Source organism: Emys orbicularis, chromosome 1 (assembly GCF_028017835.1).
Source record: "Emys orbicularis isolate rEmyOrb1 chromosome 1, rEmyOrb1.hap1, whole genome shotgun sequence".
NCBI classification, from domain to species: Eukaryota; Metazoa; Chordata; order Testudines; family Emydidae; genus Emys; species Emys orbicularis.
In genome coordinates this window covers 150,419,289-150,438,434 of record NC_088683.1, presented here as the reverse complement: position 1 = coordinate 150,438,434, position 19,146 = coordinate 150,419,289, and the positions used below count along the sequence as shown (strand labels likewise).

Genomic DNA, 19,146 nt, shown 5'->3' with positions numbered 1-19,146 from the left:
CAGCAGCCCCAGCGTTGCATCCTGCCTCCTCTGATCTTCCTGATGCCACCTCTCAACTCGAGCGTCTCTCCTCTCCTCACGTTGGTCCCTTCTGTCCTCACGTTGGTCCCTCCTGTCCTCACGTTGGTCCCTCCTGTCCTCACGTTCACTGGCTTCTTTCCTATACTTGCAAACCATGTCCTTCCACTCATTCAGATGAGCTCTTTCACTCCTGGTGGATTGCATGATTTCTGCAAACATCTCGTCTCGCGTCTTCTTTTTCCGACGCCTTATCTGGGATAGCCTTCGGGAAGGAGGAGGGAGGCTTGAAACATTTGCAGCTGCTGGAGGGAGTGAAAAAAGGAGAGAATTTTTTAAAAAGATACATTTTTCAGAACAATGCTTATACTCTTTCACGGTGACAAATACTATTCACATTACATAGCACATGTGATTTCTGTGCAAGGTCGCATTTTGCCTCTTAATATTGAGTGCCTGTGGCTTTGCTGCTAGAGATCACAGACGCAGGTCCGGGCAACAGAATTCAGCTTGCATGCTGCCATGGTAAGCCACTGTCTTTAGGCTTCTGCGCCCTGCTTTCCCACATTGTGCTGCAGTTTTCCTGTTAACCTTCAGCAGCAGAAAACAAGCTAACACCCCCCCCACCATCCAATTGTCTGGGATGAGTGCTTTATCCCTCCCCCCACCGCGTGGCTGGTATCAGGGAAGATCCCTGCAGGAACCAAACTAACACCCCCCCCAACCCGCCATGAATTCTCTGGGATGAGTGCTTTATCCCTCCCCCCACCGCGTGGCTGGTATCAGGGAAGATCCCTGCAGGAACCAAACTAACACCCCCCCCAACCCGCCATGAATTCTCTGGGATGAGTGCTTTATCCCTCCCCCCACCGCGTGGCTGGTATCAGGGAAGATCCCTGCTAGCAAAACGCGAAAAGCTCTGGGCCAATCCTCCCCCCCCCCTTTGCACTTGGCTAAATGCAGGGAAGGATTTCTTTTCAGCCACAGGCAAACAGCCCAGTAGGAACGGCCACCTCTGTCCCCTTAATTAAATTCCCGTATTTCAACCAGGTTACCCTAAGCGATATCACTCTCCTGAGGATTACACAGCAAGATAAAGAACGGATGTTGCTTGAATGCCAGCAAACACCGGGACCATACGCTGCCAGGCTTTGTCATGCAATGATACCAGATTACTTGCTACTAGCATGGCGTGGTCAAGTGTCCTACCATGGAGGACGGAATAAGGCTGCACTGCCCAGAAACCTTGTGGCAAGGCTTTTGGAGTACCTCCAGGAGAGCTTCATGGAGATGTCCCTGGAGGATTTCCGCTCCATCCCCAGACATGTTAACAGACTTTTCCAGTAGCTGTACTGGCTGCGAATGCATCCCAAGTGCTCAGGGCAAATTAATCATTAAAAATGTTTGCTTTTAAACCATGTTTTATATTTTAAAAGGTAAACTCACCTGAGGTCCCTTCCATGGGGTCATGGTCTTGGGTACTGGCTTGGGAGGCTTGGGAGGGTACTTCAGTCAGGGTGAGAAACAGATCCTGGCTGTTGGGGAGAACGGAGAGCTGGGTGCTCTCTGCCAGCTCGTCCTCCTCCTCCTCCTCCTCTTCCCCTTCCGCGGAATCATCAGGTGTACCTGATGAGATTATCCCCATCTCGGAATCCACAGTCAGAGGTGGGGTAGTGGTGGCGGCCCCCCCTAGAAATGCATTTAGCTCGGCGTAGAAGCGGCATGTCCGCGGCTCTGACCCGGAGCGACCGTTTGCCTCCTTTGCTTTTTGATAGGCTTGTCTGAGCTCCTTGACTTTCACGCGGCACTGATCTGAGTCCCTATTGTGGCCTCTCTCCATCATGCCCTTGGAAATTTTTTCAAAAGTTTTGGCATTTCGTCTTTTCGAACAAAGTTCTGCTAGCACTGAATCCTCTCCCCATATAGCGATCAAATCCAGTACCTCCTGTACGGTCCATGCTGGTGCTCTTTTTCGATTATCAGCCTGCATGGTTACCTGTGCTGATGAGCTCTCTGTGGTCACCTGTGCTCTCCACGCTGTGCAAACAGGAAATGAAATTCAAATGTTCCCGGGGCTTTTCCTGTCCACCTGGCCAGCGCATCCGAGTTCAGATTGCTGTCCAGAGCGGTCACAATGGTGCACTGTGGGATAGCTCCTGGAGGCCAATAACATCGAATTGCGGCCACACTAACCTTAATTCGGATTGACAATACCGATTTTGACGCTACTCCTCTCGTCGAGGAGGAGTACAGAAATCGAATTAAAGGGCTCTTTAATTCGAATTAAATGGCTTCGTTGTGTGGACGGGTCCAGCGTTAATTCGATTTAAAGCAGCTAAATCCGAATTAAAGTCGTAGTGTAGACCAGGCAACCATCAGGCTTGTATTGCATCCTGCATTATTCATAAATGATGTATTTTTCTCAGGACTCTGTTAAACCTTCACAACTTCAGTGAGTAATATTTCTCTCAAGATCTGCTCAGTTATTTTACCATGAACAGAAACGGGCATTACAGGGTGATGATTGCCAGCATCATTCCCTGATTTTTACTGTTTTGAAAGTCAGCACTACATTTGCTTTCTCCCCCAAGTCCTCTGATACCTCTCCTGGTTCCCATAATTTTCCAGAAATAAGTTTATCTGCGTAATTCCCTTAAAACCCTACATTGCATATTGACAAGACAATATGTGTTAATGTTTCCAAATGTAATATACATTTATAATGTATTTACATTTTCTAAATATAAACCTAATCTTTTTAATAGCTATTTTGTAAGGTTTTCCTTATTTACTAAATGTCCAAACTTATTTTTCTTATTTCAAGCTGATTTAAAATAAAAAAGAGTAGGTTATCTCAGCCATTTGGGTGTCATCATTAATTTCATCCATTCTCTCATTTATAAGTGGGCCTTCTTTGTCTTTGGTATTTCTTCTCCCACAGATGTATTTACAGAATCCTTTTAGTCCCCTCCTCAGCCCCAGCTTTGGCTAGTATTAATTCATTCTGCTTTTTGTAAAAAAATATATGCTTTATTGAGTTGTGCACATAATATCACATATTGCCAACCATAACATAAAATTATAGTTTTAACAGTCCAAAGTTACAACAGGAGACTACAACAGAAATATAACAACATTTGTCTTTTTTCATTCTTTCCTCCCCAGAAAAAAATAACAAAAGAAAAACATTTACATGAAAAAGGAAAACAAATATTAAAAAGGGAAAGAGGAGAACAAAAAAAGAAACCCTAGATTTTGCTTTCTAAAGTAGGTTATACAGTTGTACTCCATATACATGAGAGGAAAGGCTAAAAGGTTCCTTTTTGCAGAATGCAGGGCGGTAGGGTGGAGCAGAGACACGGAGAACCCATATAGAGGGTCTAAGGGTTCAGAGTTGGGGCGAGTTTGAGGATGGGGATGTTGATCGGTTCTTGCTTTTATCTTTCAAAAGGATCCCATCATTCATTCTCAGACCCTAGGGTGTTCTTGTTTTTCTGTTGTGCTTTGGTTTATGCTACTCTTTTCTTTTCCCTGCAAATCGTAACTGTCTATACTCTTATTTATTTGCCTTCTCTTTCTCTACAGTGCTTTCTTTAAACCTACATTATCTTTGAATTAGTCCTTCCTGGAACCATGTGGGCTGCACTCCTTGTATTCTTGTTTTTCAGACGAGCTATAATTCCTAGGCTCTTAATTAAAGGGTATTTTCAGACTCCCCAGGCACCTTCTACATCAGTGGATTTTAATACTTCCTCCCATCAGTTTTTATTCACTAGATTTCTTCACTCATTCCCTAGAGTTTGCTGACCTGAAATTTTAATCTACAAGTCTATTCTGTACTATGCTGCAGCCAAACACCTTGTGGTCACTAGTTTTAAGCTTCCCTTTTGTTTTCACTTGAGGCTCATCCAATTCCCAGTGACATCAATGGATTGGGCCCTCAATTAGGAGCAATGGGGTAGGATCCCCCTGAGGGAGATGCAGAGCAAGATGGGAGCTCATGGGGGTTCGGATGAAGGTACAGTGGAACTGGGTTTCCCTAGGGGTGGGTTTAGGTAGGGGGGGATCCACTGGCTGGGGTGCAGGTGCTGGGCATGAGGAGGGGAGGGAATTCACCTCTTGAAGATGATGGCAAGGATGGCAATGGCAGCAATTACCAAGAAGGCCAGACCACCGAGTGCTGAGCCCACGATAAGTGGCAGCCGGTCCTGAACCATTTCCGAGCGTTCGCCTGGCAAGGGAGAGACACACACACATACACACACAGAGGACAATGGCTGTCAGAATCTCCTACCAGTTCAGCCAGGCTCCACCCAGAGAACTATTCCAGCCTCCCTTAGATCTCGCAGTCAAACCCTGATACCTCATCACCCTCCAATTAACTCTTCCATTATCCCCTTCAATCTCTCTGTCTCCAATGCCTCCCTTCCTCGCCATGGAAATCCCACAGCCCCTCCGATCCCCTTCTGCCTCCCCTGCTCCATGCTCGCCTGGATCCACTGACTCCTGAGCAGCCACCTGAGCGTAATCCACCTTGGTTCCCAGGGCCAACCTCTCCCCTTCCTCCAGCTCGCAGGAGAGATGTATGAAGAGGTTGCCCTGACCCAGCCCCTTTGATCCACGCCCAGAACTGTCACAGGTGATACACTGCTCCCTCCATGAATGAAGGCTGAACCTGCCAAAAAGCAGGTTTTGTCTGGATGCTCTGGGGCCTGATTTCCATCAGACCATTGCAGAGCACTGAACTGTGACCTGTCTGCATGAACTGCGATCCCCTGTGTGATGCGGTACTGGGCTCCCCTACAGCTAGTGTTGCTAACACACTTCAGTTCTGATGGGCATTTGCACAAGAGTGCAAGGGACTGAGGATGTAGCTGTACCAAAAGTCTGAGTAAAAGATATGCTCGAGATTGCACACAGGCACATGAAGTTTGTATGAGTGATCATATGGGTGTGTGATCATATGCAAATATGCATCTGTGAAGGCCTGGGTTGGTCTGTGTGGGTCTTCAAGCATGAAAAAGAGCAGGATACAAGTGTATTATGTGAATAGGAGTGCAAGGGTGAGGGGGTTTGAGAGCATGAGCTAGTGGGCATGTGTATGGGCATGTGTGAGCATGAGAGGTGTGAGTGTGTGTGTGCAGGTATCAGTTCGAGAGTACATGCAAGTGCATCACTCACCTCCCACCAGGGTCTGGAAATACATCTTGCCACTATATGGCCCGTAACCCACAGCTGTCCTGGCTCGCACCTGGAAGGCATAGATCTTGCCTGGGCTCAGGTTTGAGATAGTGGCCATGTTGGTCTCACTGGTTATGGTGAATGAGTTATCCTCATCTTCCGCCTGCAAGCCAATGGCCAATCAGAGGAGATGACAAATGTGAGAGCCCAGCTACAGATGACACTCTTCAGCAACTAATCCTAGGTTCCCTGTACAATGCCCCTCGATCCTGCCCTGCAGCCCCCTTTCCCCTGATACTCCAATCCTAGGCTCCCCACCCAGCTTTGCCATTGCCCCTCATTCCTGACCTTAAAGGAAGTGAATAGTAAGGGAAAAGGAAAAGAGTGATTTGGGCAAGAGTGAGGAAGATGAGCTAGGACATGGATGGGTGGTATAGCTTCCTACGGGGCCCTGGTGAGATGCTATTCATCTCAATAATCTCCCAACTTGACCTGAAACATTACCTCCTATGCCCACCAAACTCTGCCACTCTCTTCCCAGAATCCATTGCAACAGCATATGTAGTGCTCCATAGGACAACCTGCTGGAATTGGCACTACCATTTACAAGACACCCTTACAACTAGAGGAAGGACCTGTACTGAACAACTGTGCAATGTGTTCCAGTGGAAGAGCAGAGATGAGGAACAAGAGGCGGCTTGAACTCTCCTCCAGACATCTTGCCCTGCAACCACCAACCTCCAGTTAGGAGTCATGACTGATGTGGGTGGAAAACAACTATTTTGTCTCATCTGCCAGCCTATAATGGATCAACATGCTGCCTAATGAATGGCAGGTGTGAGTTGGCACCATCCCATATTCCAAACTCCTGTGGCACACACCCGAGCAGAGCAGGATCCAGTGCCATCCGAGCCTGAGTGGCAATGGACAGTTCCTAGCATTAATCCGAGAGATTTCTATCCAGCCTTGGATGGAGATGCCAGTATGTCCCATGGGATTTCCCTCTGTGAGGGCATAATGGGAGTGTTCCTGCTGAAAATGAGCCCATCCTCTCAGAGATGTATCACTTCTGGAACTCCAGTTCCTTTTATCATCTTTGCATCTGGCATCCCTAAACTCTTCCGAAAGATCTAATCTAATCCCAGGGATGAACTCAGCTAGAGATCTCCCCTCTGCTGGTCCACACCACCTGGTTCTATCAGTCTGAGAAATACAGAAGAGAAAATATTGGATGAAAAATAATTTCCAATCCCAGTTTTTGCCACAGATTCCCCTTTCTTCGCACTGGAAGTACTCTCCTTCCCCTTGCTCACCTCAGTTCTCAGCTGCATCCCCAATCTAGAGAGATTTCCCTTTCCCTACACAGTCCCTCCCTTCTCCATGTTCCCCCACTAATGCTCACAGTAGGGCAGTCTCTTTTCCATTGCCCTCCACTCACCTTGTCGAAATAGCGTAGCAGGTAATCCAGGATGACCCCATTGGGCTGGTCTGGCTGTGGCCAGGACAATGTGATGCTGTTGGTAGTGCGACTCACCTGATGCATCATAGGAACCGCAGAGGGGACTAGAACAAGACAGAAAGGAGGAGGAAGAGATTGTAAGGGGAAAAGCTTGTTCAGAAGACATAATTTAATTTGAGGTGACAGTGTGGACTTCAGCCCCTCCTTACTTTTCTCTGGAGTCTCATCATGAAGGATCCCACAGTGCTTTACAAATATACCGAAAGACATCCAGGGGCAATTTCATTTCACCATTCACTGAAATTAGTCACCTCTGGGGTGGTGTAGTGAGGCCGAGTGGCCTCCCACGGACCCAGAGGGGGAGGGACCACTCACTGAGCCCTCATGGACGCAGCCAGGAAGTGTAAAAGAAGGGTCTGGGAGCTCAGTTGGGCTGCAGCTGCCAAAGGAGCCAGACTTTTCCTGCCTGCTCCCGAGCTGGGAGACTGCCGTGGGCCCCTGCGGAGCTGAGGACTGGTCAAAACTGCCGGAGCCACCCACTGACCAAGCCATGGAGGAGTTGCTGGAACTGCCACAGGCCTTGTACCTGACGACCCAGAGCACCCCCTATGGATCCAGGTACACTCCAAGGGGAAGGTAGGAATTGGCCCAGGGGCAGCCAACCCTCGTCTTGCTGGGTGGTTGCCAAAAACTTGGACCACTCTGCCACTGTTAGGGCCCTGGTCTGGGACATGTTGGAGTTGGGCGGGCCCAGGTCCCCTTGGCCACCCCATCTCTGGGGTGGCAGTACTCCCTTTTTTTAGGAGCCTATAGTCCGCTGAGCTAGGACACTAGACTCTGCTCAACTCCCGCCAGAGGCCCCTGCACTGTGTTTGTGCACAGGCCCGAGCTAGAGACTCTTGTTGTCCCACCCTGACTAAGGACTTGGACTCCTAACTGTGTTTGCTACTCTGCCCTGACTTCAGGCCAGAGCCCCAGGCTGTGTGTGGGGCCCTGCTAATTCCCCAACAGTGGGTGACACACAGGGACACAGTGAGGTGGAGTGGTCTCCCACAGATTGGGGGGAGAGGGTGTGTGTGAAAGGAACACCATCAACCCACTACACTTGGTAGAGAATTCGGGCAGCAGCCCGACTCCTGCAGTAAGAAGTCCTGCATCAGCTGCACCATAGATATTCCTAATGGGAGAGATGGAGCTCGATAAGCTCAGTAATTATCTGGCCAAGAGCCAGGAGCAGCAGCAGGCATCGCAATTCCAGCAACAACAGCAACTGGTGCAGCAGTTGAGGGCCCAACAGCAGCAATTGCTACAGCTTGCGACCCTGCTGCCTAGACCTAACGGTCCCCCATTCGGGAGCACAGTGAAACCCCCCACTTCCCCAATGCCAGTAAGACTTTCCAAGATGGGTCCCGAAGATGACCCTGAACCATTCCTCGTGAGCTTTCACTGAGTCGCAGTGGTTGCGGGGTGGCCCCCGGAGTAGTGGGCCACTCTCCTGGCCCTGACAAGAAGGGTCGGAACTATAGCCGAAGCCCTCCCACAGAGGTGATGCCTCGGCCAGGACATCCAGAGGTTGGACCCTGCTTCTCCTGTGGTCGTTTTGGACACTTGCAATGGGAGGCCCCAATATGGACTGCAACTTCGTCCGAGGATGGGACTGAAATGAGTCATGGCCCTCTTAGACTCAGGATATGGACAGACACTTATCCGCCAAGAGATCACCTCTAACCCTGGACTGACAGAGTGGGAAATCAGACTTCAGTGCATCCATGGGGATGTAAGAGCGTACCCCGACGCCCGGGTGTGACATTGCACTCTATATGATTTTATGAAAATATGCTAATGTAACTGGAATATGCTTCATGCAAAAGGTCTCTTGTAAAGTATCATTACAAAGCTTATAATCTACTGAGTGTAATCATCCTATTTGTATAAATGTACCACTCTTGTATCTGAAACTAGAAATATGAAATATAACTCTGAGGGCCTATTGTAATTATGCAAAGTGTGGGCCATTAATGGTGGTTTGGAATCTTGATGACTCTCATTAACCAGGACAATTGACTGCAGATGGCTCAGTTTTACCTGTAAGTCTTCCTGTATACGTGTGTGCTGGCAAGTGAGAAATGAAGTCTTACAGTGCCATGTGATCATGTCACCTGAACTGGAATCCATCTTTAACCTAGTGCTTTTCCATTGAGAAGAGGGGGTGGGAACCCAGAGGGACAAAGGATTCCTGCGTTATGCAAAAGAGATATAAGTGGGTGGAACAGAGAAAAGAGAGAGCCATCATGAGGAATCTCCTAGCTACCACCTGAGCTGGAACAAGGGCTGTACAAGGGGAAAGGATTGTGCCCAGACTAGGAAGGCATCCAGTCTGTGAAAGAGACTTATTGAAACATCTTTCAGGGTGAGATTTTTATCTGTACTCAGTTGTATTACTGTATTAGGCTTAGATTTGCGTGCTTTATTTTATTTTGCTTGGTAATTCACTTTGTTCTGTCTGTTACTACTTGGAACCACTTAAATCCTACTTTCTGTATTTAATAAAATCACTTTTTACTTATTAATTAACCCCAAACTATGCATTAATACCTGGGGGAGGCAAACAGCTGTGCATCTCTCTCTAGAGGGCGAACAATTTATGAGTTTACCCTGTATAAGCTTTATACAGGGTAAAACGGATTTATTTAGGGTTTGGACTCCATTGGGAGTTGGGCATCTGAGTGTTAAAGGCAGGAACACTTCTTAAATTGCTTTCAGTTAAGCCTACGGCTGTTAGGGGACTTCGTTCAGATCCTGGGGCTGTGTTTGCAGCAGGCTAGCGGGTCTGGCTCAAACCAGGCAGGGCACTGAAGTCCTAAGCTGCCAGGGCAGGAAAGCAGGGGCAGAAGTAGTCTTGGCACATCAGTTGGCAGTTCTCAAGGAGGTTTCTGTGATCCAACCTGTCACACCGGGTCACGCTGACAATAAGTGGAGTGACACAGGAGATCCCCACACTCGCCTATCCTGTCATGCTCAGGTGGGACTGGCTGGGCTTTACCCACTTGCTGCAGGAGGCCAATCTTGGGGTGCCCCCTTCCCAGAAGGTCCTGAAAGGAGACTCTGTTGGGGAAAGCAGCGACAAGGCCGAGGAACGAGACCCCCTCAGAGGCAATGATGAGAGACCTCGAGGAGAGGGCCCCGACAAGCCTGTGAACCCGACTCCGCCTCCAGATACCCTGAGGGAAGACCCCTCGGCAGCCCCCATTTCCGACTTCTGTCAAGACCACAGGGACGATTCCACGCTCAGTTGCGCCGATGACCAGGTGATCCACATTGACGGAGCTGTGACAGACCTCCAGAGAATGGCGCACTGGCCCTGATTTGAGCTCGTAGTGGATCATCTCTACCGGGTTGACCGGGACCCACAAACCCACGAAGTTCAGACCCAGTTGGTAGTCCCCCGCTGCCATCTGAAAGACATTTTGAAGATGGCCCATGACATCTCTATGGCCGGCCACTTGTGGCAGGAAAAGACTCTGGCCCGAGTCCTATCTCACTTCTTCTGGCCGGGAGTCCATTGCGAGGTAAGGGACTACTGTCACTCGTGCTCCAAGTGACAGCTGGCCACTGGCCCAGGGGTGATGAAGGCGCCCTTGGTCCCTTTGCCCATAGTAGGCGTCCCGTTTGAGCGAATTGCAATGGACCTGGTGGGACCACTCCCAAAGAGTAATGCTGGGTTCTGCTATATCTTTGTCCTAATGGACTATGCAACCCGCTTCCCCGAGGCCATTCCACTATAATATACCAGTGCCTGCATCATCACAATGGAACTGGTGAAGATCTTTGTCTGTGTTGGGCTTCCCAAGGAACTTCTCACAGATCAAGGGACCAACTTCACGTCCCAGCTGTTCTGCTAGGTGTGTACACTGCTGGGCATTAGGAAGCTGAAGAAGTCCGTGTATCACCTGCAGATGGAGGAGCTCATTGAACGCTTCAATAGAACCTTAAAGGACATGCTGAGGAAGTTCCCTCCACAAGAGTTACAACAGTGGAACCAGCTGATCCCGCCATTGTTGTTAGCCATTCGAGCAGTACCCCAGTCATCCACCAAATTCTCCCCCTTTGAACTCCTGTTGTCTAACAACCCCGCAGGGTGCTGAATCTAATGAGAGGCGCCTGGGAACACAACCTGTTGGCCTCCCAGGGGTTCTTGAAATATGTCCTATGATTACAGGATTGACTAGCTCGGGCCGGGACCCCCGCGCAAGAAAATCTCCAGACAGCCCAAGGGACTCAGGAATGGCGCTACAATCAGGGAGCTTGGGACCAAACCTTCGAACCCAGGGACTAAGTGCTCCTTCTTCTCCCCTCGGAGGAGTCAAAACTCCTTGCCCGATGGCAGGGCTCTTACGAAGTGGTCCAGTGGGTAGAGCCGGTCACATATGAGATTCACCAAACAGACCGAAAAAGGAAAAAGCAGGTTTATCACCTTAACTTTTTGAAACCCTGGCATACACGTGAAGGACTGCTGATCGTCCCTTGTCCTCATGAGCAAGCCGTAGGTCCCCGGGTCCCTGATATGGCCAAGACCTAGAAGCCCCAACTGGGTGACGCCCTCTCCCCAGAACAACAGAAACAGGCCCGGTGCCTGTTGAAAGCCCTCTATACGACTTTCACCGCACTCCCAGGCCAGACCAGAGTCATGCAGCACACCATCCAGATGAACCCCAGGGAGGTGGTCTGGGAGACCACCTGCCCACTCCCGCGACAGACACGGGAGATAGTCGAGAAGGAAATCCAAGCACTGGTGGAGCTGGGAGTCACAAAACGGTCACGGAGAGAGTGGCATAGTCCCATCGTGCTGGTTCCGAAGCCTGAGGGAACTCTCCGATCCTGTATAGACGTCTGGAAGGTAAATGTGATCTCAAAGTTCAACGTGTACCCGATGCCCAGGATCGATGAGCTCCTCGACGGTCACAGCCAAGTATATAACGACACTTGACCTTACGAAAGGGTACTGGCAGAGCCCCTTGGACCCGAGCTCCAGGGAGAAAGCCACCTTTGCCACTCCAAGTGGGCTATATCATTTCACCCAGATGCCCTTCGGCCTCCATGGAGCTCCAGCGCCCTTCCAGCACCTGATGGACCAACTCCTGAACCTCCATCTGGAGTACGCTGTGGCCTATTTGGACGATGTAGTGATCTACAGCTGCCAGTGGGAGGATCATTTAAATCAGATGGCCGCCACCCTCTGGACCCTGCGAGATGCCAGACTCATGGCCAACCCAAAAAAATGTCGAAACTGGTGGCAAGAGATTACATACCTGGGATATACATTTGGCCGGGATCTAGTCTGCCCCCTCATAGGGAAGGTCCAGGTGCTACAGGCCAGCCTGGCACTGACAACAAAGTGACAGGTTCGGCAGTTCCTGGGCCTGGCCAGGTACCACCAACGGTTTGTGCCCCAGTTTGTGTCAATTGTGGTGCCACTCATGGCACTCCTGACCAAGAACAGCCCCTGCCAGGTGTGTTGGTTGGCCGAGTGCGAAAATGCCTTCCGGACCCTTAAGTAAAGCCTATATTGGGAACCCGTCATGTTCAGCCCTGACTTCACCCGTGAGTTTCTGGTTCAAATAGACGCTTCTGAGGTTGGGCTCGGGGCAGTCCTCTCCCAGGAGGTGGATGTAGAAGAGCATCCTATCCTCTATCTCAGTGGAAAACTCTTCCCCCGAGAGTATAAGTACCTGGTCATCGAGAAAGAGGCCCTTGCAGTCAAGTGGGCTATTGATGCTCTTGGGGCCCCCTTTGTGCTTATCACCAACCACACACCCCTCAAATGGCTAAACACTATGAAGAACTCCAAAGGCAGACTAATGCGCTGGTATCTTACCCTCCAGCAATACGCCTTCACGGTCAGAGACCAGGCAGGTAAGGAAAATGACAATGCCAACTTTTTATCTCACCTAGGGGGGAGCCAAGAGGCCAGCACCGAAGACCATGAGCTGGACTTGAGGGTGTGTGTGTGTAGTGAGGCAGAGTGACCTCCCACGGACCCAGAGAGGGAGGGACCATTCACTGAGCCTTGGTGGGCGGAGCCAGGTCATGCTCACCCCTCCCACCAGAAGTCAGTGGGTGGGACAGGAAGTATAAAAGGCGGGTCTGGGAGCTCAGTTGGGCTGCAGCCGCCGAAGGAGCCAGACACCTCCTGCCTGCTCCCGAGTTGGGAGACTGCTGTGGGTGCCTGCGGAGCTGAGGACTGGCCAGAGCTGATTCTTGCTGTCCCACTGTGACTAAGGGCTTGGGCTCCTAATTGTGTTTGCTACTCTGCCCTGACTGCAGACCAGAGCCCCAGGCTGCATGTGGCCCTGCTAATTCCCAACAGTGGGCGACACACAGGGACGTCGTGAGGCGGAGTGGCTTCCCACAGACCCAGAGTGGGGACCACCACCAACCCACTACAGGAATATGGCAGCTTGTACAGTGTACAGCAACCATGTGCAACAAATTAAGACAAGAAGTGAAGAAGAATCCCTTATCCCAGGGAATTTAGGTCAGCAGAATGAAATGTCCCAAAATGGATTTTGGCCAGGACACTAGGGTTAAGACCCCAACTTTTCTATAAGAGGACATAGGCTCTTCAGTGATCACCAGTGTTCAGTGCCACTGATGCTACCTTTTCCACAGCTCTGAGCCTCACCACAATGCCAAACTAGTAATTTAGACTCCTACAATACATTTCATCAGCAGATTTCATAGGGGTTTTCAAAAAAATTAATTAAGCCTCCTACCACTCTCCTGTGGGGTAGGTCAGTTTTATTTGCTGTACTGCACTGATGGGGCAACTGAGGCAGAGGGATTAAATGACTTGCCGAAGGCAAACAGAGTGACAAAGCCAGAAGCAGAACCCAGGCGTTCTGACTCCTCATGCCTCTAGATTACACTCCCTTAACAGCAGTCATATCAGATGAATCACTGGAGATGAAGAACACCTGGCCCAGCTCTTTTCTAACCTTCTCTAGAAAGCGGCAGGCTGTATGTGTCAGGGTGGAGGTGGGGAAAGTCACCTCCCCTGCCACTAGAGCCAGTGAATGAAGCCAGGAAATCTCAGTCAGTCATGAGGGAGTGATAAAGTGCAGCATGGATTATTCAGTGAGCAGGGGGAAGGAAGAGTAGTGCAGTGAAGACTTGGAGTCAGAAGACCTTTGCTCTGCTGTTGGTGCAGTATGTTGCCTTGGGCAATCACTTAGAACATAAGAACGGCTGTACTGGGTCAGACCAAAGGTCCATCTAGCCCAGTATCCTGTCTACCGACAGTATCCTGTCAACCACTTAGCATCTCTGCGCCTCTGCCACCACAATTATAAAGTGGGGATAATGCTAGGCCTATTCCTTTCCCTAGGAGCTTGGCTTCCCTGTGGCTTGTCTGACATCACAAGCTCCTTGGAAGTGAAATGTGAAAGATGTGCAAATCAGCAGCACATGAACATAAATCAGAGCCAGGTGGTGTGGAGAACAGGCTTGGATAGTTGGAGCAACTGGGAAGAAGATAGGGGGCCTTTCACCTCTAGGTCACCAGCTGCAACCAGGAGCTGAGGGAGTTTGATGAGTCTGGGGGCTTGGGGACAGGGTTGGAGCCCTCCTAGGTCACTGGTTCCAATCCTGCCCTAGGTCAGTAAAGAATGAAAGTTGCTCTCATTTGGGTCACAGTCCAGTGTCTTCTGGGACAGGTGCCCAAATGGCAAAACCACTGCTATCCCTGACAATCAGCCCCTTTGTTGGCCATCCTGGCGCAGAGGCCCAGGACTGAATGGAGTTTTCAACATGAACTATGCTTTGGCCCCTCCAGCTCAGGGCAGGAGGCATGCTGTCAGGGGTGATCCCAGCACTGCACTCACTCTGGGGATAAATACAGAGCCTCTGTCTCTTTGGGGTGGGACAGTATGGTACATTATTTACTCTGTGTCACCAACTCTCATGATTTGATCGTGAGTCTTTTCTTAAATCCTCAGCTCTGGGAGGTGAAGTGATGATGTGAGAATCTCAGCTTTCATTTATTTTAAACAGCAAGTGATCACCCCTCAGGGTTGGAGAGAAATGCTTGAAAACATGACCCCTAAAAGCTCACAAGCAAGAAGGCAAATAAGAGAAACTCAATTTTTAAAAATCTCATGATTTATTAAGTCAATTTCATTAGGGTTTTTTGGGCCTGACTAGTGATTTTGGAACAATTGGGTCTGGCAATTCTGCTTACTACACTGAAACCCATTTAAGCAGGTTGAGGGAAACAAGAAGTTGCCTGGGATAGAATATGATTCATTATTTCAAAAATAATACACTAAAAAATGTAGACTGATTTGTCTGACCATCATATTCCCTTGCTTTTAACTGCATCACCGAGATATAGGCCCCGTTCAAATACACTAAGTCATCATGTGTATTGACATGCTGAACACCAAGCACACACTTAAGTGTGTCGCTGAATTGAGGATGTACAAAATAGCTCCTCTAGAAATTACCTCTCCCAGCAGAGAAGCAAGAGCATGGAGGTGAGTAGGCACTGATTCGTAGAGCTGGCTCGAAATGGAAATTTATTCCCATATAAATTATGCATTTTTGAAACTTTTTTTCATCCTGAACTGGATGAACAGTAATAATAATAATAATAATAATTAATAAATAGCTTTTTTTATGAGAAGGGCTTTCTAGGAAACATCCATTTCAGGAGAAACAAAATGGGATATGTTGGGTTGCCAGTTGCCTGCATGGCAGGCTCCTGTCAATTTTGCTTTCTCCCTGGGGGTGGAAAGTGAAATTGACAAGAGTTCCCCGGGCAGGCAAGGCGGCATCATTTTGAATTTCTCAACAGAAAATTCAAATTTTCTGGCAAAACTGAAGTTTCCTCATGGATTTTTTTTTTTTTTTTTTTTTGCAAAAATGCCATTTTCTGTTGGAAAATGATTCTGACAGAAAATTCCCAACAAACACTCCTGATCAGCCCCCGAATGTGTGAACAACTGGATGGGTGGAGAGAAAGTGAGGGACATCTGGCAAAGAAGCAAAGCCACAGAATGGCTCTTCTCCCTTCCCACCTACAAGAGAGATAAAAGAATTGTTTTTCATATCCAACGAGATAAAATTAGTCAGGAAGAAGCAAATCAAAGGAGTTTAACCAGCTCAGGCAAGTAGGAACCAGTTAAAATAATGTAAGTGAAAGCAGAATGTGAGCCAAAGTTATAAAATATTTTACATAATAAAATATTCTCAAAATGATAGCACTTTCCTTTTAAACAGTTTTGCACAGAAAGGAATTGCTTCATCTGCGGTGAAATGCTGGTAACTGGGAAAGAACTAAACAACTGTTTAACAGTGCACACCACCACCATGCAAGACTTTAGGACACAACTGAAGAACATTGTACCCAGACATGGCTGCAAGGAGAATTTTAGGGAGGTTGAATGTAATTATTTGGTTGGAATTTGACCAAGTACATGCCACTTCTGCAAAAAGTGCCATAGGACTTTTAAAACTATTTGTAATGTGAATGTTAATGCTTGTGAAAGGCAGGAGGGCTGATAACTGGCCCTATGATGGCACATACTGCATGGGCAGCCAAAAGTGCACTCTTCACACACACACACACACACACACACACACACCCCACTGCCACTAAGGGCCAGGTTTCAGGCCCATTCCCTTGTTTTTTTATTACTAATTGTATATAAGTGTCCTGAAATAATCATGGTACTAGATATGCATTGTCACCTTTCCATCCTGTCCCTCCATATGCTTTCCATTCCTACCACCCAATCACCCATCAGACTATCACTCCTCGATATACCCTACCCACTCCAAAGAGGACACCATAGGCCCCCCAAAATAAACAATATTTACCAGCATTTTAGATTGAATGTGAATACATTTTGACATTTACATACGCCAGTGTATTTTATATGCCCATTTCTATTACGTTTCATAATGAAGCTGAGCAGCTACATTTTAAGGCAAAGAAGTATGAAAGAGTAAAATAGTTTTAGTGAAAATAACAATAAAGTAATCCAAGTTAGGGTAACTTTCACCAGTGAGTTCGAAATTTAATAAACAAAATTTCCAGGAAAAAGCTTGTAAAACACCTGCAAAGGAGACATAAAAGAATCATAGGGCTGGAAGGCACCTCAACAAGTCTTCTAGTCCAGCCCCCTAGCCCTAGCTAGGCCATCCCTGACAGATGTCTGTCCAACTTGTTCTTAAAACCTTCCAGTGATGGGGATTCCACAACGCAACCTTCCTTGGAAACCTATTCCAGATCTTAGCTATCCTTATAGTTAGAAAGTTTTTCCTAATATTTAACTTAAATCTCTCTTGCTGCAAATTAAGCCCATTACTTCTTGTCCTACCTTCAGAGGACACGGAGAACAATTGATCACTGTCCTATTTATAACAGCCTTTAACATGCATGAAGATTGTTATCAGGTCCCCCCTCAGTCTTCTTTTCTCAAGATTAAATATGTCCAGTTTTTTTAACCTTTCCTCAAGGGTCAGGTTTTCTAAACCTTTTATCATTTTTGTTGCTCTTCTCTGGACTTTTTTCAATTTGTGCACATCTTTCTTAAAGTATGGTATTCAGAACTGGACATAGTACTCCAGCTGAGGCCTTACCAGTGCTAAATAGAGCAGGAAAATTACCTCCCATGTCTCACATAGTACACTTCTGTTAATACACTCCAGAATTATATTAGCCTTTTTTGCAGCTGCATCACATTGTTGATTCATATTCAGTTGTGATCCACTATAAACTCTAGATCCTTTACAGCAGTACTATCACCTAGCCAATTATTCCCTATTTTGTAGCTGTGCATTTGATTTTTTCTTCTAAATGTAGTATTTTCCACATCTTTATTGAATTTCATCTTGTTGGATTCAGATTAATTTTCTAATTTGTCGAAGTCGTTTTGAGTTCTAATCCTGTCCTCCAAAGTGATAGCAACCCCTCCCTGCTTGGTTTCATCTGCAGATTCTATAAGCATACTCTCCATTCCATTATCCAAGTCATTAATGAAAATATTGAACAGTACTGGACCCAGAACATACTCCTGCAGAACCCCACTAGATATGCCCTCCCAGTTTGAGAGCAAACAATTGATAACTACATTTTGAGTATGGTCTTTCAAATAGTTGCTCTCCCACCTTATAGTATTTTCATCTAGACCACATTTCCCTACCTTGCTTATGAGAATGTCATGAGGGACGGTGTCAAAAACCTTCATAAAATCAAGATATATCACATTTACTGCTTCCCCTTATCCACTAGACCAGTAACCCTGTCAAAGATGGAAATTCAAGTAAAAGTATTTAGCTTTCTGTTCTCTCCATTTCTTAAATATCTCACACAAATCTCAAGATGAAGTTAAGGTCACAGGTATGTATCAGTAGAATGAGTGCAGAGCTCCCATCAGGAATTATTTAGTTAAATAACCCCTCCAATGTTAGAAAACCAGGGAATGCAGAGTTTACGGCTGCACTTTTTAAATAAGGACCCTACTCTACCTCCACACCACACTAACTCTGCCTTCACAGGGAAGTCAGTCTACCATCTTCCCTTCTTTGTATCTGTACTATCAAAAATGTGCACCCCAGAACATTGGTTTTATAATTTATTTCATGCATACGTGTCTCCAAAACTAAGCATGATGGTTTGTCACTGCTCTAACTTTTGCTCTTTTCATATGAGGTTTATATACGGAGACATGCTATCTCTGTGTCTAATGACACTTGCCTAATTGGCTGCCAACTGAAATCATGGGTACCCGTAACATATCATGAGATCAGGCCCTTTATGAAGAGTGGGAAATGATTGCCTTCAGTATGCTACTTGTCTAATCAGGCATATGGAAAATTCTTGTACATGTACCATATCTGACAGTAAAGGAAGCCATGAGGCAGCCCAACCACTAGAAATGTAAGATTGAGGCATTCTGTTTTTTGTGGTCATTGGTAAGTGAAGCTCTTTGTTATGGATGGAGAAGATAGTAAGTTTTTTTAAATGTTTTTTGTGGCATCACAATGGAGCAGAGTTAAGGTAACTTGGGTGCTTTGTTTGAGAAAAGCAACATTCCCTGGCTTTCTAATAATGGACAGATTTTTGTTTTGTTTTATTTTTAACTCTACTGTTCCTGAACAGTAATACCTACTCAAACCACTGACATGTGCCTCCAACCTTACCTTGTCTTTGCTATGTTTTTTTGTGGATGAGAATGCCCTTAGTTTCAAAGATAGTTAAAGCAAGGAATTGGGAAATGAAAGAAGCTGGGGGCAAAGATGGTGCTTCCTCCTTTGCTCCTGACTCCCTGAGGTCTGCAGCAGTGGAGAATCATTAATGCTCCCAAGAGAAGATACGAGAACCTACAGACCTTAGGAAGTGCACTGTAATACAACTCCACCTGGGTCAATATCTTCCAGGTGATACTCATGAGGCTAGTCAGGAGTCACACCATCCCTACAGACTT

General features: G+C 47.3%; 1 protein-coding gene across 1 annotated transcript in view; it reads right to left on the bottom strand.

Moving 5' to 3' along the window:
• The window catches only part of LOC135882850 (ephrin type-B receptor 5), a 128,898-nt gene that overhangs the window by 10,158 nt on the left and 99,594 nt on the right, over positions 1 to 19,146 (bottom strand). The window contains exons 6-8 of the mRNA XM_065409881.1: positions 6,638 to 6,762; positions 5,200 to 5,362; positions 4,135 to 4,249 (exon numbers count right to left, since the gene is read on the bottom strand). Of these exons, the coding sequence (XP_065265953.1) occupies positions 4,135 to 4,249; positions 5,200 to 5,362; positions 6,638 to 6,762 (403 nt within the window). The remainder of the gene's footprint in view (positions 1 to 4,134; positions 4,250 to 5,199; positions 5,363 to 6,637; positions 6,763 to 19,146) is intronic.